Source organism: Nothobranchius furzeri, chromosome 2, assembly GCF_043380555.1.
Source record: "Nothobranchius furzeri strain GRZ-AD chromosome 2, NfurGRZ-RIMD1, whole genome shotgun sequence".
In the NCBI taxonomy this organism is placed as follows: Eukaryota; Metazoa; Chordata; class Actinopteri; order Cyprinodontiformes; family Nothobranchiidae; genus Nothobranchius; species Nothobranchius furzeri.
The window spans coordinates 13,974,275-13,993,407 of record NC_091742.1 but is presented as its reverse complement, the minus strand read 5'-3'; the positions used below and the strand labels follow the sequence as shown (position 1 = coordinate 13,993,407).

Sequence of the window (19,133 nt, the reverse complement as noted above, 5' to 3'; positions counted from 1 at the left end):
TTTGCATTGAAGTCAGTGGGATGTTTTTGTCCTCTAACGGCTCGAGTGTGTAGTAAATATTAAATCTGTTGCTATGTAAAAAAATATAAATGCAAAAAATTCAAAATTTTAGATATTTCATAACATAATCAAGACTGATTTGTACTAAACAAGCCAAGCAAAAAAACGTATTTTTTTTAGAAAATAACTCAGTTTTTGTATTTTTTTTATTTTCGTAAATCACAGCAATGACTTTGAGTATTCAAACTGGCATTTCAAGGGTTAAAAGCCTCAGAATGATTGAATTGTTTTATGTTTGAGCAGGGCTGAAGTTGTTCAACAGATCTTTGAAAAAAAAAAGCAACAAAAAAATGAACATACTCATTTTTTATAGCCACTTTTACAAGCGGACATTTTTGTCCTCTAATGACTCTTTTGTATGAAAATCAAAGTGAAGCCAGAGGGTTAAGAAATAGAAACTTGGTAACTTAACACCAAATGGTTCCTGAGCGCGGCCACGTCTGCAGCTGCCCCGCTCCCCCAGGGGATGGGCCAAATGTGGAGAAGAAATGTCGCACTCACATCAGTGTGTGAGACAACTGATGGGACTTGTTTGTTTCTGCTGTTTTTATTTTAATAACCTGAAAGTTAATTCTTTAAACTACAGAAAGACTTACAGAAGTTTAGAAGCAAACCATGAAGCAAACTTGTTTTTCATAAAGCTAAAATAAATGCTTCTTGAGCCACAGCTGTGCAGCACAAACTTCAGTCTAAGTCCGTCCCGCTGAGGTCCCGCCTGTTTTTACAGATGGGACCACAGCGAGGCTCCGCGGTCACCGACTGGACAAACACAGGAACATACCCACAATGCATCTGATTATATAATATTACCTTTAAAATTCACCTTTTATTTATAATTATCATTACTGACAACAGCTTAGGTCACGCTGCAAGACTCTTAAAATGAACAATCCTGTAAAGTGGTAAAAGTTTCATTTAAAAAACGAACAATCGCGGTGGTTTGTGTGCACTTTCATGCAACCTCCTGTTGGCCTTCTGTGCTCAGATTTACTAACACATACAAATGACCTATATTTGAATGCAGTTTCAGTAAAAAGGTGCATAAACAGCATCTTAATGACATCTGCAGCATGTGATGTTCATCATGGTGGCCTTTTGCTCCAGTTTAAAAAAAATCACTGGAAATTCTGCAGAGACGTTTAGATTGTTTTTAAGTTTAATACTTGGACAGTTTTCACAGTCTATCACATGACAGATAGTCCTTTATTTTACCAGGAAGATCACATCCGTGTCTCTCCATAGGGAGTCCTGGTCAACAGGGAGGCAGTTACAAAGGAAAGTCACGGAAAAGTTTGTTTTTATTGATGTCCAGCGGGTTTTAGACATTTATAGCTTCCAGTTTAACATTTGCAGTCCAGTAGAAACGGGTAGAGACCTGTTCCGGGTTCTGGATTTTATTCCAAATATGAGGATGAGGAACGGGCTTTTTTCCCAGGAGTTGCGAGCTCAGCTGAGGAACAGGTTTGGTGTTGCAGCTGCTGCTATAACATAAAACACCAACAGATCTAAGATTTTTTGGGGGAAAAATTCACCTTAAAAATGTTCAAAAGGCATCCTGAACACTTTCTGGCAGCTTCACGCCAACGTTCCACCTTTTTATTTACTACACCTGTACATACTACAAGATTTAGTGACTTTTTTTCATCATTTAAACCTAAAACTAATTCATTTATATATATATATATCAAACCAAGAGAACAACCTTTATGACACCTCAACAATGACAGCAGAGTTGTCCGTACCTTTCAAGAAGAGAGCCAAAATGGTCGAGTAACTAGTCCTTGTGGGTTTTGATCACTTTAATTTTCTTCTAGAAAGATTTTTTAGTAATAATCTGAACATTAAGTGCTACAAAGCATCTTTCTGCATCACCTACTGGAGAGACTAAAGTCATCAATGTTGAAAGTGCTCCCTGGGGCCACAAACGCCCCCCGGGGGCACTTTCGACATTCGGAAACTCGCCTGAAAAATTGAAACTTCAACCCCAATTTTCTGTATTATAAAAGTTTTCCATTTTAACTTTTGAGAAGGAAATCCAGTCCTGACACGTGGCCTCAGATGGCTCCTTTTGTGGTGTGTAGTCAGTCTGAATAAAAGTGTTTAAATACAGGAACAACACTAATTAAAAGCATTTTCTCCTAAAGCTCCATAACGGTGAGTGCTGCAGTGACGTCACTTTGAAAGGATCAAAGCAGCAGAAATAAATACTAAATACTGGAATAGTCTACCACTCAGCATAAGAGACTCACAATCATACAGTTCCTTCAAATTCAAACTTAAACAATGGTTGAAGGAAAACCAAACCTGTATCCATCACTAATTTGTCCTCACAGTGGTGTTTTGTGTGTTTTCTTTCTGTTTTTTCTAGTTTTAAAAATAATACTTTACTTTCTTTTATTGCTTTTATTACCTGCCTAGGGACTGCAGATGTAAATTAGCACTGGTGCTACAGTCTGTCATATTTACTGATGCAATTTATTATTGAAGTTCATTAATATGCACTGTCCCTATTAAAAAAAAGAAATTAAATGAAATAAAAAAATGAGAACATTTAATTTCTGCAATAGCTCTAATTGCAGAACATCTGCTGCTGGGTGAACCAAAAATCCTTTAGCGACGAGCCTTGGCTGTTTAGTTTCTACCTTTCTGCTGTTTTTGCAGCCAGACATGATTTATGCACCTTTGACCCCCAGCGGGGCCTCGACCCTGCTTTTGGGAACCACTGATCTGTATGACGGTATTTTATGTTTCATGAGTGTAAAACCGTGTCCTGCTTCTAGAAGACCTTTATGTGGTGAATCAGTGATTGTGTAATATTTGTGTTATGAAGCAATCGTTACACACTAACTCTCACACGCTGGAGATCGGGTTCAGAGGCAGAATAAATATTCGCAGCCTTAATTCTTCTGTTCACATCCCTTAAACAGTAACAAACTGTGCAGTTATTATTTTTTTACCCAACGCTTTTGGACTTTAGCTCCACACCCTGATCTGGTTAGTGAGGCAGATTAAACTCTGATCGTCCCTGAGAACATTTCAGTCCACAGCGCAGCCTGCTGAACAGAACCTCAGAGCCCATTCGGCGGAGCGATGGCGACCTTTGATGACCTGCTGGAGGAGGCCGGGGCTTTCGGTCGCTCTCAGAAACGGATCTTCAGCTTGCTTTGCTTCTTGTCCTTGTTCTTTGCAGGTTCATACGTGGGCATCGTGTTCCAGGGCTTCACTCCGGATCACTGGTGCCGGGACGCTGCGGCAGTGGAGAGGAGAAGGGCCTGCGGCTGGAGCCTGGGAGAAAGTCGACGGCTGACGGCTCCTTTGGTCAACATCTCTGGAGTTCTGCAGCACAGCAGCTGTGAGCAGTACGAGCTGGACTGGAACTCAACAGAACCCAGCTGTGATCTGCAGAACCTGCACGTGAGCAGACTGACGTCTACAGCATGCAAGGTCAGACCCCGATTCTCTTCTTACTTTGCTTTGTGTGTAAAAACAAACTTAGAAAAAAAAATCATCATTTTTATCCGTTTTCTTTAGAGTTGATGTGAGTTAAATCATGTTCGGCTGCCGGAATCAGACTTTAGTAGCTGAATCAGTAAATCTTGTTTTATAACAAAATCATTGCCACAAATCTGTCATCAGACACAAATGACTCCAAATGATTTTTAACAAAACCGTTTCCTTTTCAGATTCATTTGTTTTTCGGAGCTTGGCGCACTTGAGACCTTTAGAGAAGGTCCAGGAGCTCAAAACGTCTGAAAAACTTTAATGCTAAAGAAGAGTTTTTTTTTATTTATTGCAGTAAATCTACCAACCAATCTAACTAGTTGGGATAAAAGTTCAGATTCCAGCTCCTAGAGCTTCACGGTGAGCTGCAGACTCAACTGGTTATGTGGAGTTTTTGGTTCCATAGCAGTGCTGTCTAAACCATGTCCTAAAGATCCCCCACCCAGCATGTTTTAGTTGTTTCCTGCTCTAACACACCTGTTCAGCAGGTTATCAAGCTGTGCAGAAGCCTGTTAATTATCTCTGATTAAGATCAAGTGGGCTGCAGCAGGGACATGATGAGGGGTCTCGAGGAGCAGGGTTGGAGAGTTCTGCTCTAGAAGGTCCACCAAAAAGTGGAAGGTTTGATTTAGCGGTCTAATCGTCATCCCAACCCTCACCTGAGCTTCAGACAATGACAGAAGGAACAAGATGAAGCCTTACAGTCAGCTAAAAAGGTTCAAGCATCTGATCAGGGTGCCTCCTGGTCAAGGACTTGGGACCTGAGGACATCTCTGGAGACGTGCTGCAATAGTTCTTTAGCTGTTCATTAATTTCAGCTTGTTTTTGTCTCCAAGGATGGATGGGAGTATCATTACGAAGGCAGGAACTCGATTGTCACAGAGGTAAGATTATGAATTTGATCTTCAGCCCTAAAACTTTCCTCTCATCGACTGTGTTGAAATCGTTCTCGTGTCAGTTCGATCTGGTGTGTTCAGATGGGTGGTTGGTGGACATGTACCAGTCTACTCTCAACGTTGGCTTCCTCGTCGGCAGCTTTGCTTTTGGCTATCTGGCTGACAGGTGAGGTCGTAGATTATATGGAATCACTGAATGACCACAGGTCTCCTCCTGGAGCCTGGCCGAACTCCTTCCTTCTGTTCCTCAGCAACTGCTTGGCCCTCTGGTGCCTGTTTATTGTTTTATTTTTGTTTATTTATTCTTTATTTAACCAGGAAACTCCCACTGAGATTAAAAATCACATTTTCAAGGGAGTCCTGGCCAAGAGGCAGAAAAAGTTACAGTTACAGATGTTTCAGTTACACATACATGTCATGTACTAGATTACAGAAGGCAGTTACAACACAGGGAAACCGTCTCAAGGGTTCTCAGTCTGGTTTTAAATGTAGTTATGGAGATAAACTGGGTTAATTTCCAGTCCTCCTGCAGCAGGTCCATGCAGAAGGAGCAGAGTGAACAAAAGCCCTTTAGCCCAGTTCGGTTCGAGCAAACGGAACACAGAGTAACAGCTGATGGTTTGCTGTGAGAAGTTACACTTCTCTGAGATTAAGTTACAGATGTAGGTGGGTAGTAATCCAAGCATGGCCTTATAAGTGAAGGTGTACCAATGTCCCAACCTCCTGGTGGACAAAGAAGGCCGTCCCACTGGAGAATACAGTTCACCATGATGGGTCAGTGGTCTACAGTTAGTAATGAACCTCAGCGAGGCATGATAACCACATCAGTCTTACCAAGACACTGTGCTGAGGCATTCATATACAAAAGGTCTCCATAATCTAGAACAGACAGAAATGTTGCTGTAACTAGTCGCGTTTTTCCTTCAAAAGAAAAACCGCATTTAGAAAAAATAAACCCAGTCTGCGTTTGAGTTTCTTCACAAGATTATCTATATGGGGCTTCAAGGAGATGGAGTCATGGAGTCCGACACCAAGGTGTTTGTATGTGTGGAGCACCTCTATGATATTTCCCTCAAGAGTGGTCACTGAGGACGTCCTCAGGTCTTTTTAGAGTTAGAAAACAACATCAGCTTAGTCTCGTCAGCACTGAGGACCAAGTCTAACTGCAGAAGTGTGTGTTGGACCTCATTAACAGCTTTCTGTAAGGATTCAACAGCTTTAGTGGGAGGTGTTCCAAACAGTAAATGATTGTGTCATCTGCGTAAAAGTGCTAATTAGCATCCAACACATTTTGCCCAATGTCTAATATACATAATGAACAAGAGGGGTCCCAAGACTGAACCTTGTGGAACTCCCTTGTGGACGCTCAAAAATTCAGAGGACAACCCATCACATTGAACCCACTGAGTTCTGTCCTTCAAGTGGTCTGTGAACCATGAGATTGCATGTTCAGACAATCCCAAAAAAAAAACAAAAAAAAAAAAAAACGCTTTTGTTTCAAACCACATGGCCTACAGGGTCAAAGGCTTTTGACAGATCAATAAAAAGTGAAGCACAGTGCTGCTTTTTATCCAGGGCAACAAGGATGTCATTGATCACCTTTGTAGCTGCAGTGATGGCACTGTGCTGTTTTCTGAAACCTGATTGCAGACTTGAAAGAAGATCATTTGAATATAAAACATCTTTAAATTGTTCACTTACTAGGGTCTCTAGAAGTTTTGCCAGGACACACAGATTAGATATTGGTCTGTAATTTGTTAACATAGCTGGGTCACCACCTTTTAGTAAAGGAGAAACAAGTGCAGACTTCCAAACTGATGGTTTTTGTTTTTGATAGAAAGGTTCAAAAGAGGCTCTGCTATGAAATCAACAGCCAATTAAAAATAGGGTTCCATCATGTCTGGACCAGAGGGTTTCCTGGGATCCAGACTTCTAATAATTGCTCTACAGTAAACAGAACAAAGTTAAAAGAGACCTCAGTCCCTGTGGGCCTCCTCCCTACCCTAACCTCTGGAATCCACCAGCAGATCCAGGGGTTTACAACAAGATTAGCAGCAGCAGCAACCTTGTTGCCATAGCTAGCTATATCTCTCTGAATATCTTCAGATAAGATTGGGGCCTATTCAGACTCAGCCATTACCTGCAGAACTTTACTTCACGTTGGGTCTAGCAGGTCTATCTGGTGTCTTCTCCTGCCATCTGATTCAACTCACAATCAGATGGTGATTGTTTGACAGCGCTGTTCCTCTCTTCACCCGTATGTCTAAAACATGCGGCTGCAGATCAGGCGGTGTGTGTACAGTCAGTCATTGACCTGTGACCTAGACCTCCCTGGTACTATGTGTTCTGATGGGCATCCTTATGTTAACGTCCAAGTTCACTTGTTTTTCAGCACGTTTGCAGCGGTCTCTAGTGGAAATGAAAGCCTTGTGGGTTGATCTCGGTGGGGGGGCTCTGGCGCTCCTGTTTCAGATAGCAGAAGTTAGCTAGAGGAATGAGGAGCAGAAAACAAGATCTGGAGTCTTGCTCATTATTATTTCCTGAAATTCAGACATCTCACCTCTGATTGGTTAACAACAATGCAAGTCTTGATGTTGATGTTTTATCTCCACAAATAACTCAAGCCTGAAGGAGTTCTGCTGTGTTGTGGAGTTGCTAATGCTAACAGTTAGCTTCCTGCTGAGATGTGCTCTGGATGTTAAAGCCACAACAGCCTTCCCTGTCATGAACCAAGATGAGTGAGTGGATGAGTGCTAACTTTCAGTGGGACGTAGATCTGACCGGTTTTTCTAATCCCAGTATTTCCCGTTTATTTGCGATCAGCAGCTAATGCAGGACACTGGGCTAGAAGACCATTTTTACCTCCAGCTGCATATTAAACTCGGAGAGACCGATGAAACAGAACAAGTAAAATCTGGTTTCTCTGTGCACTTGATCTTTAAATCTTGGTGCTGGTTATGGCTTTACTGCGAGCTGCGCAGAAGTCCAATGAAAGAACACACCAGTGGGTTCAGACGTTCCCAGTTACAACGCCATGTGGCACTGGTTCCAGTGCTTCCAAAAAGGGTGGGTACTCTCACCTGTTGTTGATTATGTGGAAATAATGGTCAAAAGCTCAATCTGGACCCGAAAACACAGGGAAGGTACTGTTTTCTTCCCCTGGGGTAAACCCAAACACACATGCAGGTAGTCTGGGGCGAACAAGAACCAAAGGCTCTGTCCTGGTCTGCTAGCTGACCCACAAACCACCAGACCCTTCATGGTTCTGCTAGTGGTGACTCCAGCTGGACAAGGTCATACACCAGGGCTATTCAGTTCCAGGCCTTGAGGGCCAGTATCCAGCACGTTTTGGTTTTAACCCTGCTTCAACACACGTGATTTTAATCAGCAGGTGATTAACAGGCTTCTGCAGAGCCTGATGAGCTGCTGCAGGTGACTCAATCACTGAATCTAGTGTGTTGGAGCAGAGAAACCACTAAAACGTGCTGGATACCAGCCCTTGAGACCCAGAATTGAATAGCCCCGCTATGCATGGACCCCATCCCTACACCTGATGAAATTTAAATATTCAAAACAAAACTTTATCAGTTAACCTGAAAACAAAACTTTTTAGCCAAGGCTGCTCAGTTTCATACAGTTTACAGTAAACCTGTGAAATGTCTTATTTAGACCTGATTTCTATCCTTCTCTTTGTTGGCTCTCCCCATCTTTTATTAACTTGGACTTCCCTGGTACTTTATTCAGTCATTTTTTATGTATATTTACTCAGCCTGACCTTGTTTGGTGACTTCTGTGTTTTCTCTCTGCAGGTTTGGGAGGAAGATGAGTTTCCTCATGTCTAATGTGATCAATGTGGTATCAGGAATCGCGATGGCTGTGGTTCCAGACTACACCTCCATCCTGGTGCTCAGGGCCATCTTTGGCTTCAGTTCCAAAGGAGGCTGGATGGCTACATATGTGCTGCGTAATGAACTATGTTCCATGTATAAACGTCTAGATTAATGATTATGTAGCTTCTTGTCATCAGAAAAGCTGCACCTTCACTGTAAATGAATATTTAACTCCCAAGGCAAATTTCATCATCAGCCCAGCACTCCCAAATGTATGAAAGAGCTGACGTATTTGCTAGAGTTCCTGGTAACGCGGGCTAATCGTTAATATCCTGGTTCTCTTGTTTCAGTCACAGAGATAGTTGGAGTAAAGTACAGACGAACAGTCGGCATCTTGTACCAAATGTTCTTCAGCGTTGGCCTCCTCTTCCTTCCTCTGCTTGCGTACTTCATCGCTGACTGGCGCTGGCTGCAGGTCGCTTTCACAGCACCTTTCATCCTTTTTATGTCCTTTTACTGGTAAAAAGCATCCCTTTACGACCTTTTTACCCTGCTGTGTATATTTAAAGAGCAAGTCACCCCCTAATCAACATTTGTGCTGCTAAACTATATTAATGAGAGTCTAGTGCTGCAGACACACACAGTCATTAATTTGGCACTTAACTGATTCTTAGTTAAAATTTAAATATTCTGACTAAAACTGTCAGTGTTGACCCCTCTTCAGGTAAAAAATCTGTACTACATTATAATTTCAATCTGCCATGGCTATTGGCCAAGAGGTACCCTGTGACGTTAGCTGGTACCATATGATGTCACAATGCCGCTGTGAGCCTGCATGTGTGTATTTGTTAGTGGCTCCGCCCTCTCCGTCTGCCAGGCAACGCCTCCTTGTGGTGCATTTTTCAGGAAATGGAGTGGGGTTAGACTCTGGTAGGGGGTGACCTGCTCTTTAAGCTTATGCTGCAGGCTACTTTAACTGTATGATAAACTTTTTTTTCCTGACTTTTCTCTTCATCGCAGCTTTTTTCATCAGTTTGACGCTGATTATTTATGTGGCATAAATGATCAAAAATTTTGATTTGGCTTAAAAAGACGACAAGCTGTGCTGGAAGAATTGAAACGGACTTAGCTCCTGTGCCACCGTCGCCCACCTCCTTGGGCTGTTTCTTTGTTCCAACACACCTGAGTGAAGAGCATAGGATCACATGTTCCAGACTAGGTGGAGTGTGACAACTACCCCCCCCCCCCCCCCCTCTCCCAATACAGGGATCACCAACTCCGGTCCTCGAGGGCTTCCATCCTGCACATGGTAAATTGCCTGTATTTGATATAGCACCTTCTAGAGTCCTGGAAGCCCCCAAGGTGCTTTGACAATCAGTCAAAGCGCCTTGTCTGTGAATGGGTGAATGACAATCAGTCATTCACCCATTCCACACCCATTCACACACTGATGGTGATGAGCTACGATTTAGCCACAGCTGCCATGGGGCGCACTGACAGAGGTGAAGCTGCCGAGCACTGGCGCCACCGGTCCCTCTGACCACCACCAGCAGGTATGGTGGGTTAAGTGTCTTGCCCAAGTACACAACGACAGCGACAGACTGAGCGGGGCTCGAACTTCCAACCTTCCGATAGCGGGGCGAGCACTTAGCTCCTGTGCCACCGTCGCCCACCTCCTTGGGCTGTTTCTTTGCACCTGAGTGAAATGAATGAGTAATTAACAGGCCTGTGCAGAGGTAAACGTGGTTAGCAGAGGATTAAATTACTCCATTCAGGTGTGATAGAGCAGGAAACACAGGAAAGTAGTAGGAAGGATAGCCCTCGAGGACTTGAGTTGGTGACACCTGGCCCCTTCCTAAGGGGCCATGTTTTAGCCCAGTCAACAGGCTGGCTGATAGTGAAACAATGCTTCCAATTTCCCGCAAAGCTGAGGCAACATCAAGGAAATTTTGGTTGTTCGTAAATAGTCAGACTCTAACGGTAACTTTTCACAAAAGACGCTCCTGAAGACCTGGCTCTTCAGAGAGAATCTTCTAAACTAGCATCCTCCCAGCACCCGTCCCCCACTCTACTCCATGTTCACTTCCCTCTATGGTTGATTATGCTGCCTCACTGCCACCTAGGATTGATTAAATAGTTGTTCACCTCAAGGGAAACCTGCTAGCTTGATTATCACCTGTAAGTTGCGTTGGACAAAACGTGTCTGCTAAATACATAAACATAAAATATGACATGATGGCGGCATGAAGGGCGTGTGGAGGGGTCTCCATGATGTTGAGGGATTCCTTTTTGCTTGAACATTACTTGCGTTTTATTGCAATTGGAGCCACGCTCCTTAGTTTTTCAACAAGCCGCTCCTAAAGGTGTCTGTCCTTCACAGTCCCGTGATCCATCTGGTGAGCTGAGTTCCAGCTTTAATGGAGAAAAGCTCCCGCAGCTCTGCATCGCTCCAGTTTGCCATCTTAGCTGATCGTGTTTAAAGCCCTAACTTATACCTCTGTTTACTTTAGTTTTCAATATAGTTGTCGGCCGGTGCTTGGCGGTAATGTCACATGTAACCATGGCACCACCCCCTGTTGCACCAAGGTGAAGTCTGTAGTTGCCGTATTATTACTACCAATCATGGCATCATGAATGCTGCAGAATTCCTGCATCGCCTTGCCGCCATAATGCTTTCATAAGACACGTTGTGGCTGCGTTATGGTGCTGATTTGCAGGCATGGTGGGCCTTATGAAAGCGGTTGTTGATACCTGCTTTCTCTGAGGGCCAGAACTGGGGAGCAGAACTGTTGTCTCAGCCCAATGAAGGATTCACCCTGAAATTCTACATCAGATCTAGAACCATTGTGGACCGGTCCAAGTAAGCTTCCAGAGAGGATATGCGTTTTTCTTCACTGTTCTCTGAGGGCGAGGATTGGATGTGTGATGTGCTACCGCGTACATTCGGCCAGTGGCCAAACAGATTTCTGTTCCTTAAGACCTTTCTTCTGTTTTGGATGCATTGTCACGAGTAAATTTTGAGGTTCTTATGTCTAATCCTGTTGGCTTTGGCCTCTGTAGGGATTGTACATGAGCAAGGGCCTCTTTGCTCTATGGTGTCCTTGTCCAAAGAGGCATAATTGCCTCCTGGGCTCTGTTTAGGGGTATTTCCCTTCCAGGACATGTGATCTGGGCATCATTGCACACCTTTGCAACCTCCTCTAGTTTGGATGTTGCCACACCTACACCAGCACATGTGGTTCTAGGTGCATCTGCCTCTCATGCACCATCTTCTACCAAAGAGAACAGAATGCTCTATCTGTAACCCTGGTTCTCTGATTGCACAGCAGTGAGCCAGCCACGCCTGGTATAATGAATTAGGATCTTCTGAGGTTTACGCAGAGGGCCCATTCCATAGTGAGATATCACTCATGTGAGTTAGAGATGTAATCTTAAGTTTTTCCTCTCAGGTTGATCCCAGAGTCTCCAAGGTGGCTCATCTCTCAGAAAAGATCCTCAAAAGCTCAAGAAATAATTGGAAATATGGCCAACGAGAACAAACGGAAACTTTCTACAAATGTTCAGGTAAGTTTAGTTGTAAAGTTACTTTTCACCCTTCAGAGAGAAAGATTTAGCTAAAAGTCTGAACGTAAACTGTGTCCAAGCCCCTCCTCTTCCTTTTTGCTTCACCTCTGACATACAGAAACCTTTTATTTTGAAATATACCAAGGATAACATTAGTTTTACTCACCTTGGTTCAGCACCGCGACAAAGGTTCCTACTTAAGACAGAGTTCCACGACTTGTCGGAAACACATTGATGGTGGTATTTTTATGGCTTGCTTCCCAAGAAAACAGCAACAACAAATCTGTTACCGGTAATCTAGACTTTTCAAGGGTAAGCAGAAGAGATTCTGCTTATTTTTGAAGTATTAATTTATTGACTGTTTGAGTGGATTGTTTCTTGATGAAGAGTCTAACTGATGAAGAAGTTGGGACCACGTCTGCCTCCTTGATGGACTTGGTCAGAACTCCGAATATGAGAAAACACACCATCATCCTCATGTTTAACTGGTGAGAATCATAAAGCCTAACTGACCGGCGTAACGTAGGACGCATGAATTATTCCACCTTTGTGCACCTCAGGTTCACCAGCGCTGTGGTTTATCAGGGTCTCATCATGCGGGTGGGGATAGCAGGAGGAAATATCTACGTTGACTTCCTCATCTCCAGCCTGGTGGAGTTTCCCGCCGCTTTTCTTATTCTCCTCACCATCGAGCGGGTCGGCCGTCGCCTGCCTTTCGCAGCCGCCAACATCGTAGCCGGAGTTTCCTGCTTTGCCACCGCCTTCATTCCTGACAGTAAGTCATAAACCTAAGAGGAACCTACTGCGCGGTTTAGGTCACTTTTCAGGACAACTGAGAAAGGTGGGTGCCCCCTTTGTGAACAAAAGCGTTAGGTGATTTGTTTTTGACACAAACACAACACAAATCAAACACTGGAGGACACAGTAGCAACGTAGAACATTTGGCTCAATCTGTGAGTTTTGTCCAAAGGGGTTGTTGGTGGTGAGGTGAAACACTCTGCAGAGCAACTAGTGACTCCACTCCCTAGCCTGATGTAACGTTTTCTGTCCAGCTCGGTACGCTTGGGACCACATCAAAGCAGGTGCTAAAAAAGGGGCGTAGCCTGGCAAGCCATCCTACATATGTAAACATACACACATATACAATATGGCCACAAGCCATTGAAACCACCCAGTAGGGGGTGGAGTCTACTGTTGTCTTGCAAACCGTCTCCACATGCAGTTAGACAGCACAATCAGACAACAAACCCAACATATCATTGTTCCAGATGTCAGTTAATGAGGCAGTTCGCCATGCACCATCAAAGAAGAAGCAAATGCATCATTTTCTGAAATAAATGACTTAAAGATGTGGAACACTGAAAAACATTTTTTAAATCATATCGGTCACTCAGAGTGTTTCATGCAGAATGAACATGAAAATAGTCTCCTACACCTATCTGCTGCATTAGCTTCTGATAGAAAACAGACGGTGAAACTCTAGATTGGAAAAGCCTGACAGATTTACGTCACACTGTCACTAACGTTCCTGGACTCACCCATCTTGACTAAGGCTGAACGATTAACTGCATATGCAAATAAATTGCAATGTGATAAAAGGAGATTTTCTAATCGCAAAGGCTGCGATTGGACTGGAAGCGAGTGGTTAGCACACTGCTAATATACATGGAAAAACCCATAGGGATGCTAATGCTAATATCGCTGATTACATTCTTACAAATGATGAATTAGGAACGTGCAAAATTATTACATTTGGAGTCTAATAAAAAGTAAAAACTGTCATCAATCAAATAAGTACAGACAGATATTTTAGTAAAGCTAGAAAACTGTAAGAGACCTTAACTCCACGGAGTTTGGCCAGCAGCTATGAACGTCACTGAATTACGGAAGCTCTGCAAGGACGACGTCAAAAACTCTAAATACAAAAGGCTTCAATAAACGGGACACACTTCTTTCCTGCAAATAAATTTTCACAGTTGATGCTAATACCTATGCTTCTTCAAGGGATGCTCCTGGCTGCAAAGGATTTCGCATTCAAATACAAAGTTTTATCTTTACTTGTGAGTGTTTATGTAGACAAATAAACTTGTTGATATGATATGTAGATAAATATGTAAATACATAAACTTGTTTATATTCAGTACAAATTACGTAGATTTTTTTTTTGCTTCCATTATTTGAACAATATGAGAAAAGCCCCTTGAGAAAATAACGGTGAATTAAATCGCAATTGCAATATTGAAGAAAAAATCGTAATTAGACAACTTTCTAGAATCGTTCAGCCCTAATCTTGACTCAAGACGGGAAAGCTGTTGTTGATTTAGCATCCAGGAATCAGCAGAGAACATCTCTGTTAGTAGAAGCTAACCGCTAGCATTAGCAACTCCAGCACACAGCAGAACTCCTCCAGGCTTGTGTTGTTTGTCGAGATAAAACATCAATGTTGCAGAGCAAACTGAGTCAGCGGTAGAGTCGTGTTGCTGTTAGCCAATCAGAGAAGAGATGTCCAAATATCAGGAAATAAGACTCTACGGATGTCTAAAGCTTAGCTGTGATGTGCCTCATTTCTACTTCCTGAAAATGGTGCACCAGAGCTTTGTTTCCCCAGAGTATAACTTACGAGGCATTCATTCCTGCTAGAGGCCACTGCACATGCATTAATTAAACGTGTGACTCACACCTTTAAGCACCTTCATCTTCTCATGTCTAAGCCCAATTCTAAATTTTCCAAAGCCGTTTCAAACGAGTGTTCTTCCTGAGCCGATGCTATCTTGGTAGTTTTGTTCCGTTGCAGGTCTGGTGCTAAGCCTGACCAACAAACGTAGACTGCAATGAGTCAAAAGACACAAAGCTGTTTGGACCAATGGTAGACCTGCTGAGGTGACATACCGACCGTTGCAGCAGCAACAAATTTTGCAACAGTTGGTCTAAATTTCTAGGTTGAAAGGGATGGCAGCCTGCTTATTGCTAGTGCAAAAACCTTGGAACAGGGCTGGATCACGTAGAGCCACGCTGAGTTGGTCCTTGTGGAAAAAGACTTGGACCTTAAGCAGACCCGACTTCACTTTTAGAAAATGTGAATCTGGCTGAATATTTTTGTTCATTCCTCAGGTATATTCTGGTTAAAAACCATGGTGGCCTGTATCGGTCGGCTCGGGATCACCATGAGCTTTGAGATGGTCGTGTTCGTGAATACTGAACTCTACCCAACATTTGTCAGGTGAAAACTCAGAGAAATACATGACTTGATGAACACCTTCTTGGTTGAAATGTTACTATTTTAGGAAAGTTTCAAACATCGACTGGTTTGCAGGAACCTAGGAGTGTCTGTTTGTTCAACTCTTTGTGATATCGGAGGAATCGTGTCTCCCTTCCTGGTCTACAGACTGGCGGTCATCTGGCTGGAACTGCCTCTCATTATCTTTGGTAAAGTCCTAACGCTGTTTGTGTCACTGCTGTTTTGAGCCTGAGCTAACCAAACTAGTTAACTTTATGAAGACCTCTGCATGCCCCCTCGACATCTAACCTCATCGGTCCCATTGTGCTCTCTATAATCAATGCTTCTCTTTTTTCTGGTCAGGTCCCTGCTTACTTTAAGAACGCTGTAATCCACCTGCTTCTTAAAAAACCGAGTCTTGACACCTCTCTCCTTAGCAGCTTCAGACCCATCTCTAAACTTCCGTTCATCTCCAAGATCTTGGAAAAGGTTGTGGCTAAACAACTCACAGCTGCTCTTGATGAACTTAACGTCTATGATAGCTTCCAGTCAGGTTTTCGTAGAGCTCATTCTACTGAAACAGCTCTTCTTAGGGTCTCTAATGACCTTCTGACTCACAGTGATGCAGGGGACTGTTCTGTTCTGGTCCTGCTGGACCTGACTGCAGCCTTTGACACTGTTGACCATCACCTGCTACTGGAGAGGCTGAGAGACTGGGTAGGCCTATCAGGATCTGCTCTGGATTGGTTCTCCTGTTATCTGGCCATTTCCAAGTTTTGGTCCTCCACCACATCCCTCACTGGTGTCCCACAAGATTCTGTGCTGGGGCCTCTGCTCTTCCTCCTCTATCTGCTTCCTCTTCAGCACATCCTGAGCTCCTTTAAAGGAATCTCCTACCATCTTTACACGGATGACATCCAACTGTAGGTCTATTTTAAGCCCCATGAGATGTCTAAGCTGCAGCTGTTACACACCTGCTTAGACTCTATCAAAACCTGGATGGCTGGGAGCTTTCTACAGCTGAATGAAGATACGACTGAGATCCTCATCTGTGCCCCAGACAAGCTGGTTCCCAGAGTCAGAGACTCTCTTGGTCAGCTTGCTTCTCACACTAAACCTTCCGTCAGGAATCTTGGCATGACCTTTGACCCAGCTCTCACCCTGGATTCTTATGTCAGTTCTCTTGTTCGCTCTTCCTTCTTCCATCTCAGGAACATTGCTAAGCTGAGTCCCATTCTGTCCCACTCTGAACTTGAGACAGTTCTCCACACCTTCATCTCCTCACGCTTAGATTACTGCAACTCTCTTTTCACGTGTCTGAGCAGAACCTCCCTGAACCGTCTACAGGTGGTTCAGAACGCCTGTGCTCGGCTTCTGACCAAGTCCTCCAAACACACCCACATCACCCCGCTTCTCCTCCAGCTTCACTGGCTGACAGTCAACTTCAGGGTTCATTTCAAGATCCTGGTTCTGGTCTATAGGGCCTTACATGGACAAGCACCATCTTACATTGGTGATCTTCTTAGTCCCTACACCCCCAGCAGGTCCCTGAGGTCCAGTGACCAAAGCCTACTGGTTGTGCAGCACCAGGCTAAAGGTCCAAGGTGACAGATCATCTCCTGCTGTGGTCCCCAGACTCTGGAACTTTCTCCCCCCGAGCCTGAGATCAGTGGACTCCTTTAAAAGCAGCTGAAAACTCACCTGTTCAAGCTGGCTTTTGTATGACCTTCTTCACCACTCTCTATTCTTAGGTTATAAATTGTAAGTCGCTTTGGATAAAAGTGTCTGCCAAATAAATAAACATAAACATAACATAAACCCTCTCCTTGTTCTGCTCTAATCCCACCTTTCCCGGTATCCATTGATTTCCCTCTTTCCTTCTCATTTTCTCTCTCCCTTTCTTTTTATTTTTTAATCACATTTAAAAAAATGTTGCTTAATTTTAAACATATTTTTTATCAGTTTAAAAAAATCTTTTTTATATTTAAAATGTTTTGTTTTTGTGAAGCACTTTGTATCTTGAGAGGCGCTATGTAAAAGATAATTTTCTTTCTTTCGTTTCTCTTCATGAATGACATGGTTGTTATTTTAGAACTAACTATTTTTAATAAGTCTCAATATAATTACCTGTCATGACTGAGAATTAAGGTTGTTTTACCTAAAAATGAATAAATATTGAACATGTTTGTTTAACTCAGGAGTCGTAGCTCTCATAGCAGGAGGTTTGGTTCTGCTCCTGCCTGAAACCAAAGGAGCTCCTCTCCCTGAGACCATCGAGGATGTGGAGTTCCCGGATCGGTGAGACATTCAAGGCATTAATATGATTTAACATTTGTAAAAGGGTGAAAAATGTTGTTTTGTAAAGTTTGTAGGAATTTTTAAGAATATTTTATTATGTTTGTTTTTTCCTCAGCTGTGCTTCTGTGAAACGCTTTTTTATTTTATTTATTTATTTTTTCAGAAAAAAGGGAAATCAAGAGGAATGTCAAAAAATGAAGAAACATTTGAAAACAAATGAAGACGTATAAACTCTTTGATGTACTCAACAGGTTTTGAAAACAAGGACATTGTTTTCTTTTAAATATATTTAGTTGGAATAATGACGTCTTTGTTTTTAGCATCTAATGGAAAAAAAAAACAAGTCATGCACTCTGCTTTGCTACAAGATGTTGGTTGGTGTGGCACTGGCGCGACCTAAACCCCGTGTGCAGAATGGTCACGCTGCAGAGGGATAAAGGAATTTAACTATCTGAGATGTGATGGAAACTTAAAAATATTCACTTTTTGTGTAGTCGCTGCATGTTGTATCACAATCACTGATTTTTATACACACTGTAAAACATTCTAATCAAGACGGAGTTTTTTTTTATCAAACAAGCTGTAACTTTTGCTCCAAGACTGATGAAAAGAAGTATGGATTTATCAAGAGCTTAAAGGTGCATCATGTAAAAATTAGGCAAGGATGAGAATTGATTCAATTAATTTTTTTCTTCAAATTTCTACACACAACACCCCATTATGACATAAATGAAACAAGGTGTTATTTTCGTCGTCGTCTTCCTCTGCTTATCCAGGTGCGGGTCGCAGGGGCAGCATCCCAACTAGGGAGCTCCAGACCGTCCTCTCCCCGGCCTTCTCCACCAGCTCCTCCGGCAGGACCCCAAGGCGTTCCCGGACCAGATTGGAGATGTAACCTCTCCAACGTGTCCTGGGTCGACCCGGGGGCCTCCTACCGGCAGGACATGCCCGGGAAGGCGTCAAGGAGGCATCCTGACCAGATGCCCAAACCACCTCAACTGGCTCCTTTCGATCCGGAGGAGCAGCGGTTCTACTCTGAGTCCCTCTCGAATGTCCGAGCTCCTCGCCCTATCTCTAAGGCTGAGCCCGGCCACCCTAAGGAGGAAACTCATTTTGGCCGCTTGTATCCGTGATCTGTTATTTTATTTCTGCTAATGTATTATAATTCACGTCAAGAGGAGCCCTTAGAGACGGGGTGAGAAGCGTGGTCATTCGGGAGGGGCTCGCAGTAGACCTGCTGCTCCTCCATGTTGAGAGGAGTCAGTTGAGGTGGCTTGGGCATCTGGTCATGATGCCTCCTCGACGCCTCCCTGGTGAGGTTTTTTGGGCACGTCCAACTCGAAGGAAACCCAAGGGAAGACCCAGGACACGCTGCTGGGGCTATGTCTCTCGGTCGGCCAGGGAGCGCCTTGGGATTCCCTTAGAGGAGCTGGCCAAAGTAGCTGGAGAGAGGGAAGTCTGGGCGTCTCAGCTTAGGCTGCTGCCCAGCTGACCTGACTGGATAAGGGGCTGAAAATGGATGGACGGATGATGTTATAATAGAAACGCATGGGTATTTGCTCAAGACATTGTTGAGGCACCTTTGGCCTCAACTCTTTTTGAGTTTGGGACATCCTTTCTTTTTGCAGCACCTCTCAAGCTCCATCAGGTTGGAGGACAAGCATCGATGCCCAGCCATTTTCAGATCTCTCCAGAAATGTTCAGTCAGATTTAAGTCTGTGCTCTGGCCAGGCCACTCAGACCTCCACAGAGTTGTGCTGAATACAC

At 43.5% G+C, this 19,133-nt stretch overlaps 1 protein-coding gene across 1 annotated transcript; it reads left to right on the top strand.

Moving 5' to 3' along the window:
* The first annotated feature begins 3,016 nt into the window (after positions 1-3,016).
* Positions 3,017-17,741, top strand: LOC107377840 (solute carrier family 22 member 2). Its single transcript, XM_015947739.3, has 12 exons — positions 3,017-3,504; positions 4,398-4,445; positions 4,520-4,623; positions 8,267-8,421; positions 8,638-8,806; positions 11,737-11,851; positions 12,239-12,339; positions 12,412-12,626; positions 14,963-15,071; positions 15,165-15,277; positions 17,267-17,366; positions 17,530-17,741. The coding sequence occupies exons 1-12, from the start codon at positions 3,151-3,153 to the stop codon at positions 17,594-17,596; spliced, it is 1,650 nt and encodes a 549-aa protein (XP_015803225.1). The 5' UTR covers positions 3,017-3,150; the 3' UTR covers positions 17,597-17,741.
* Positions 17,742-19,133: the final 1,392 nt, after the last annotated feature.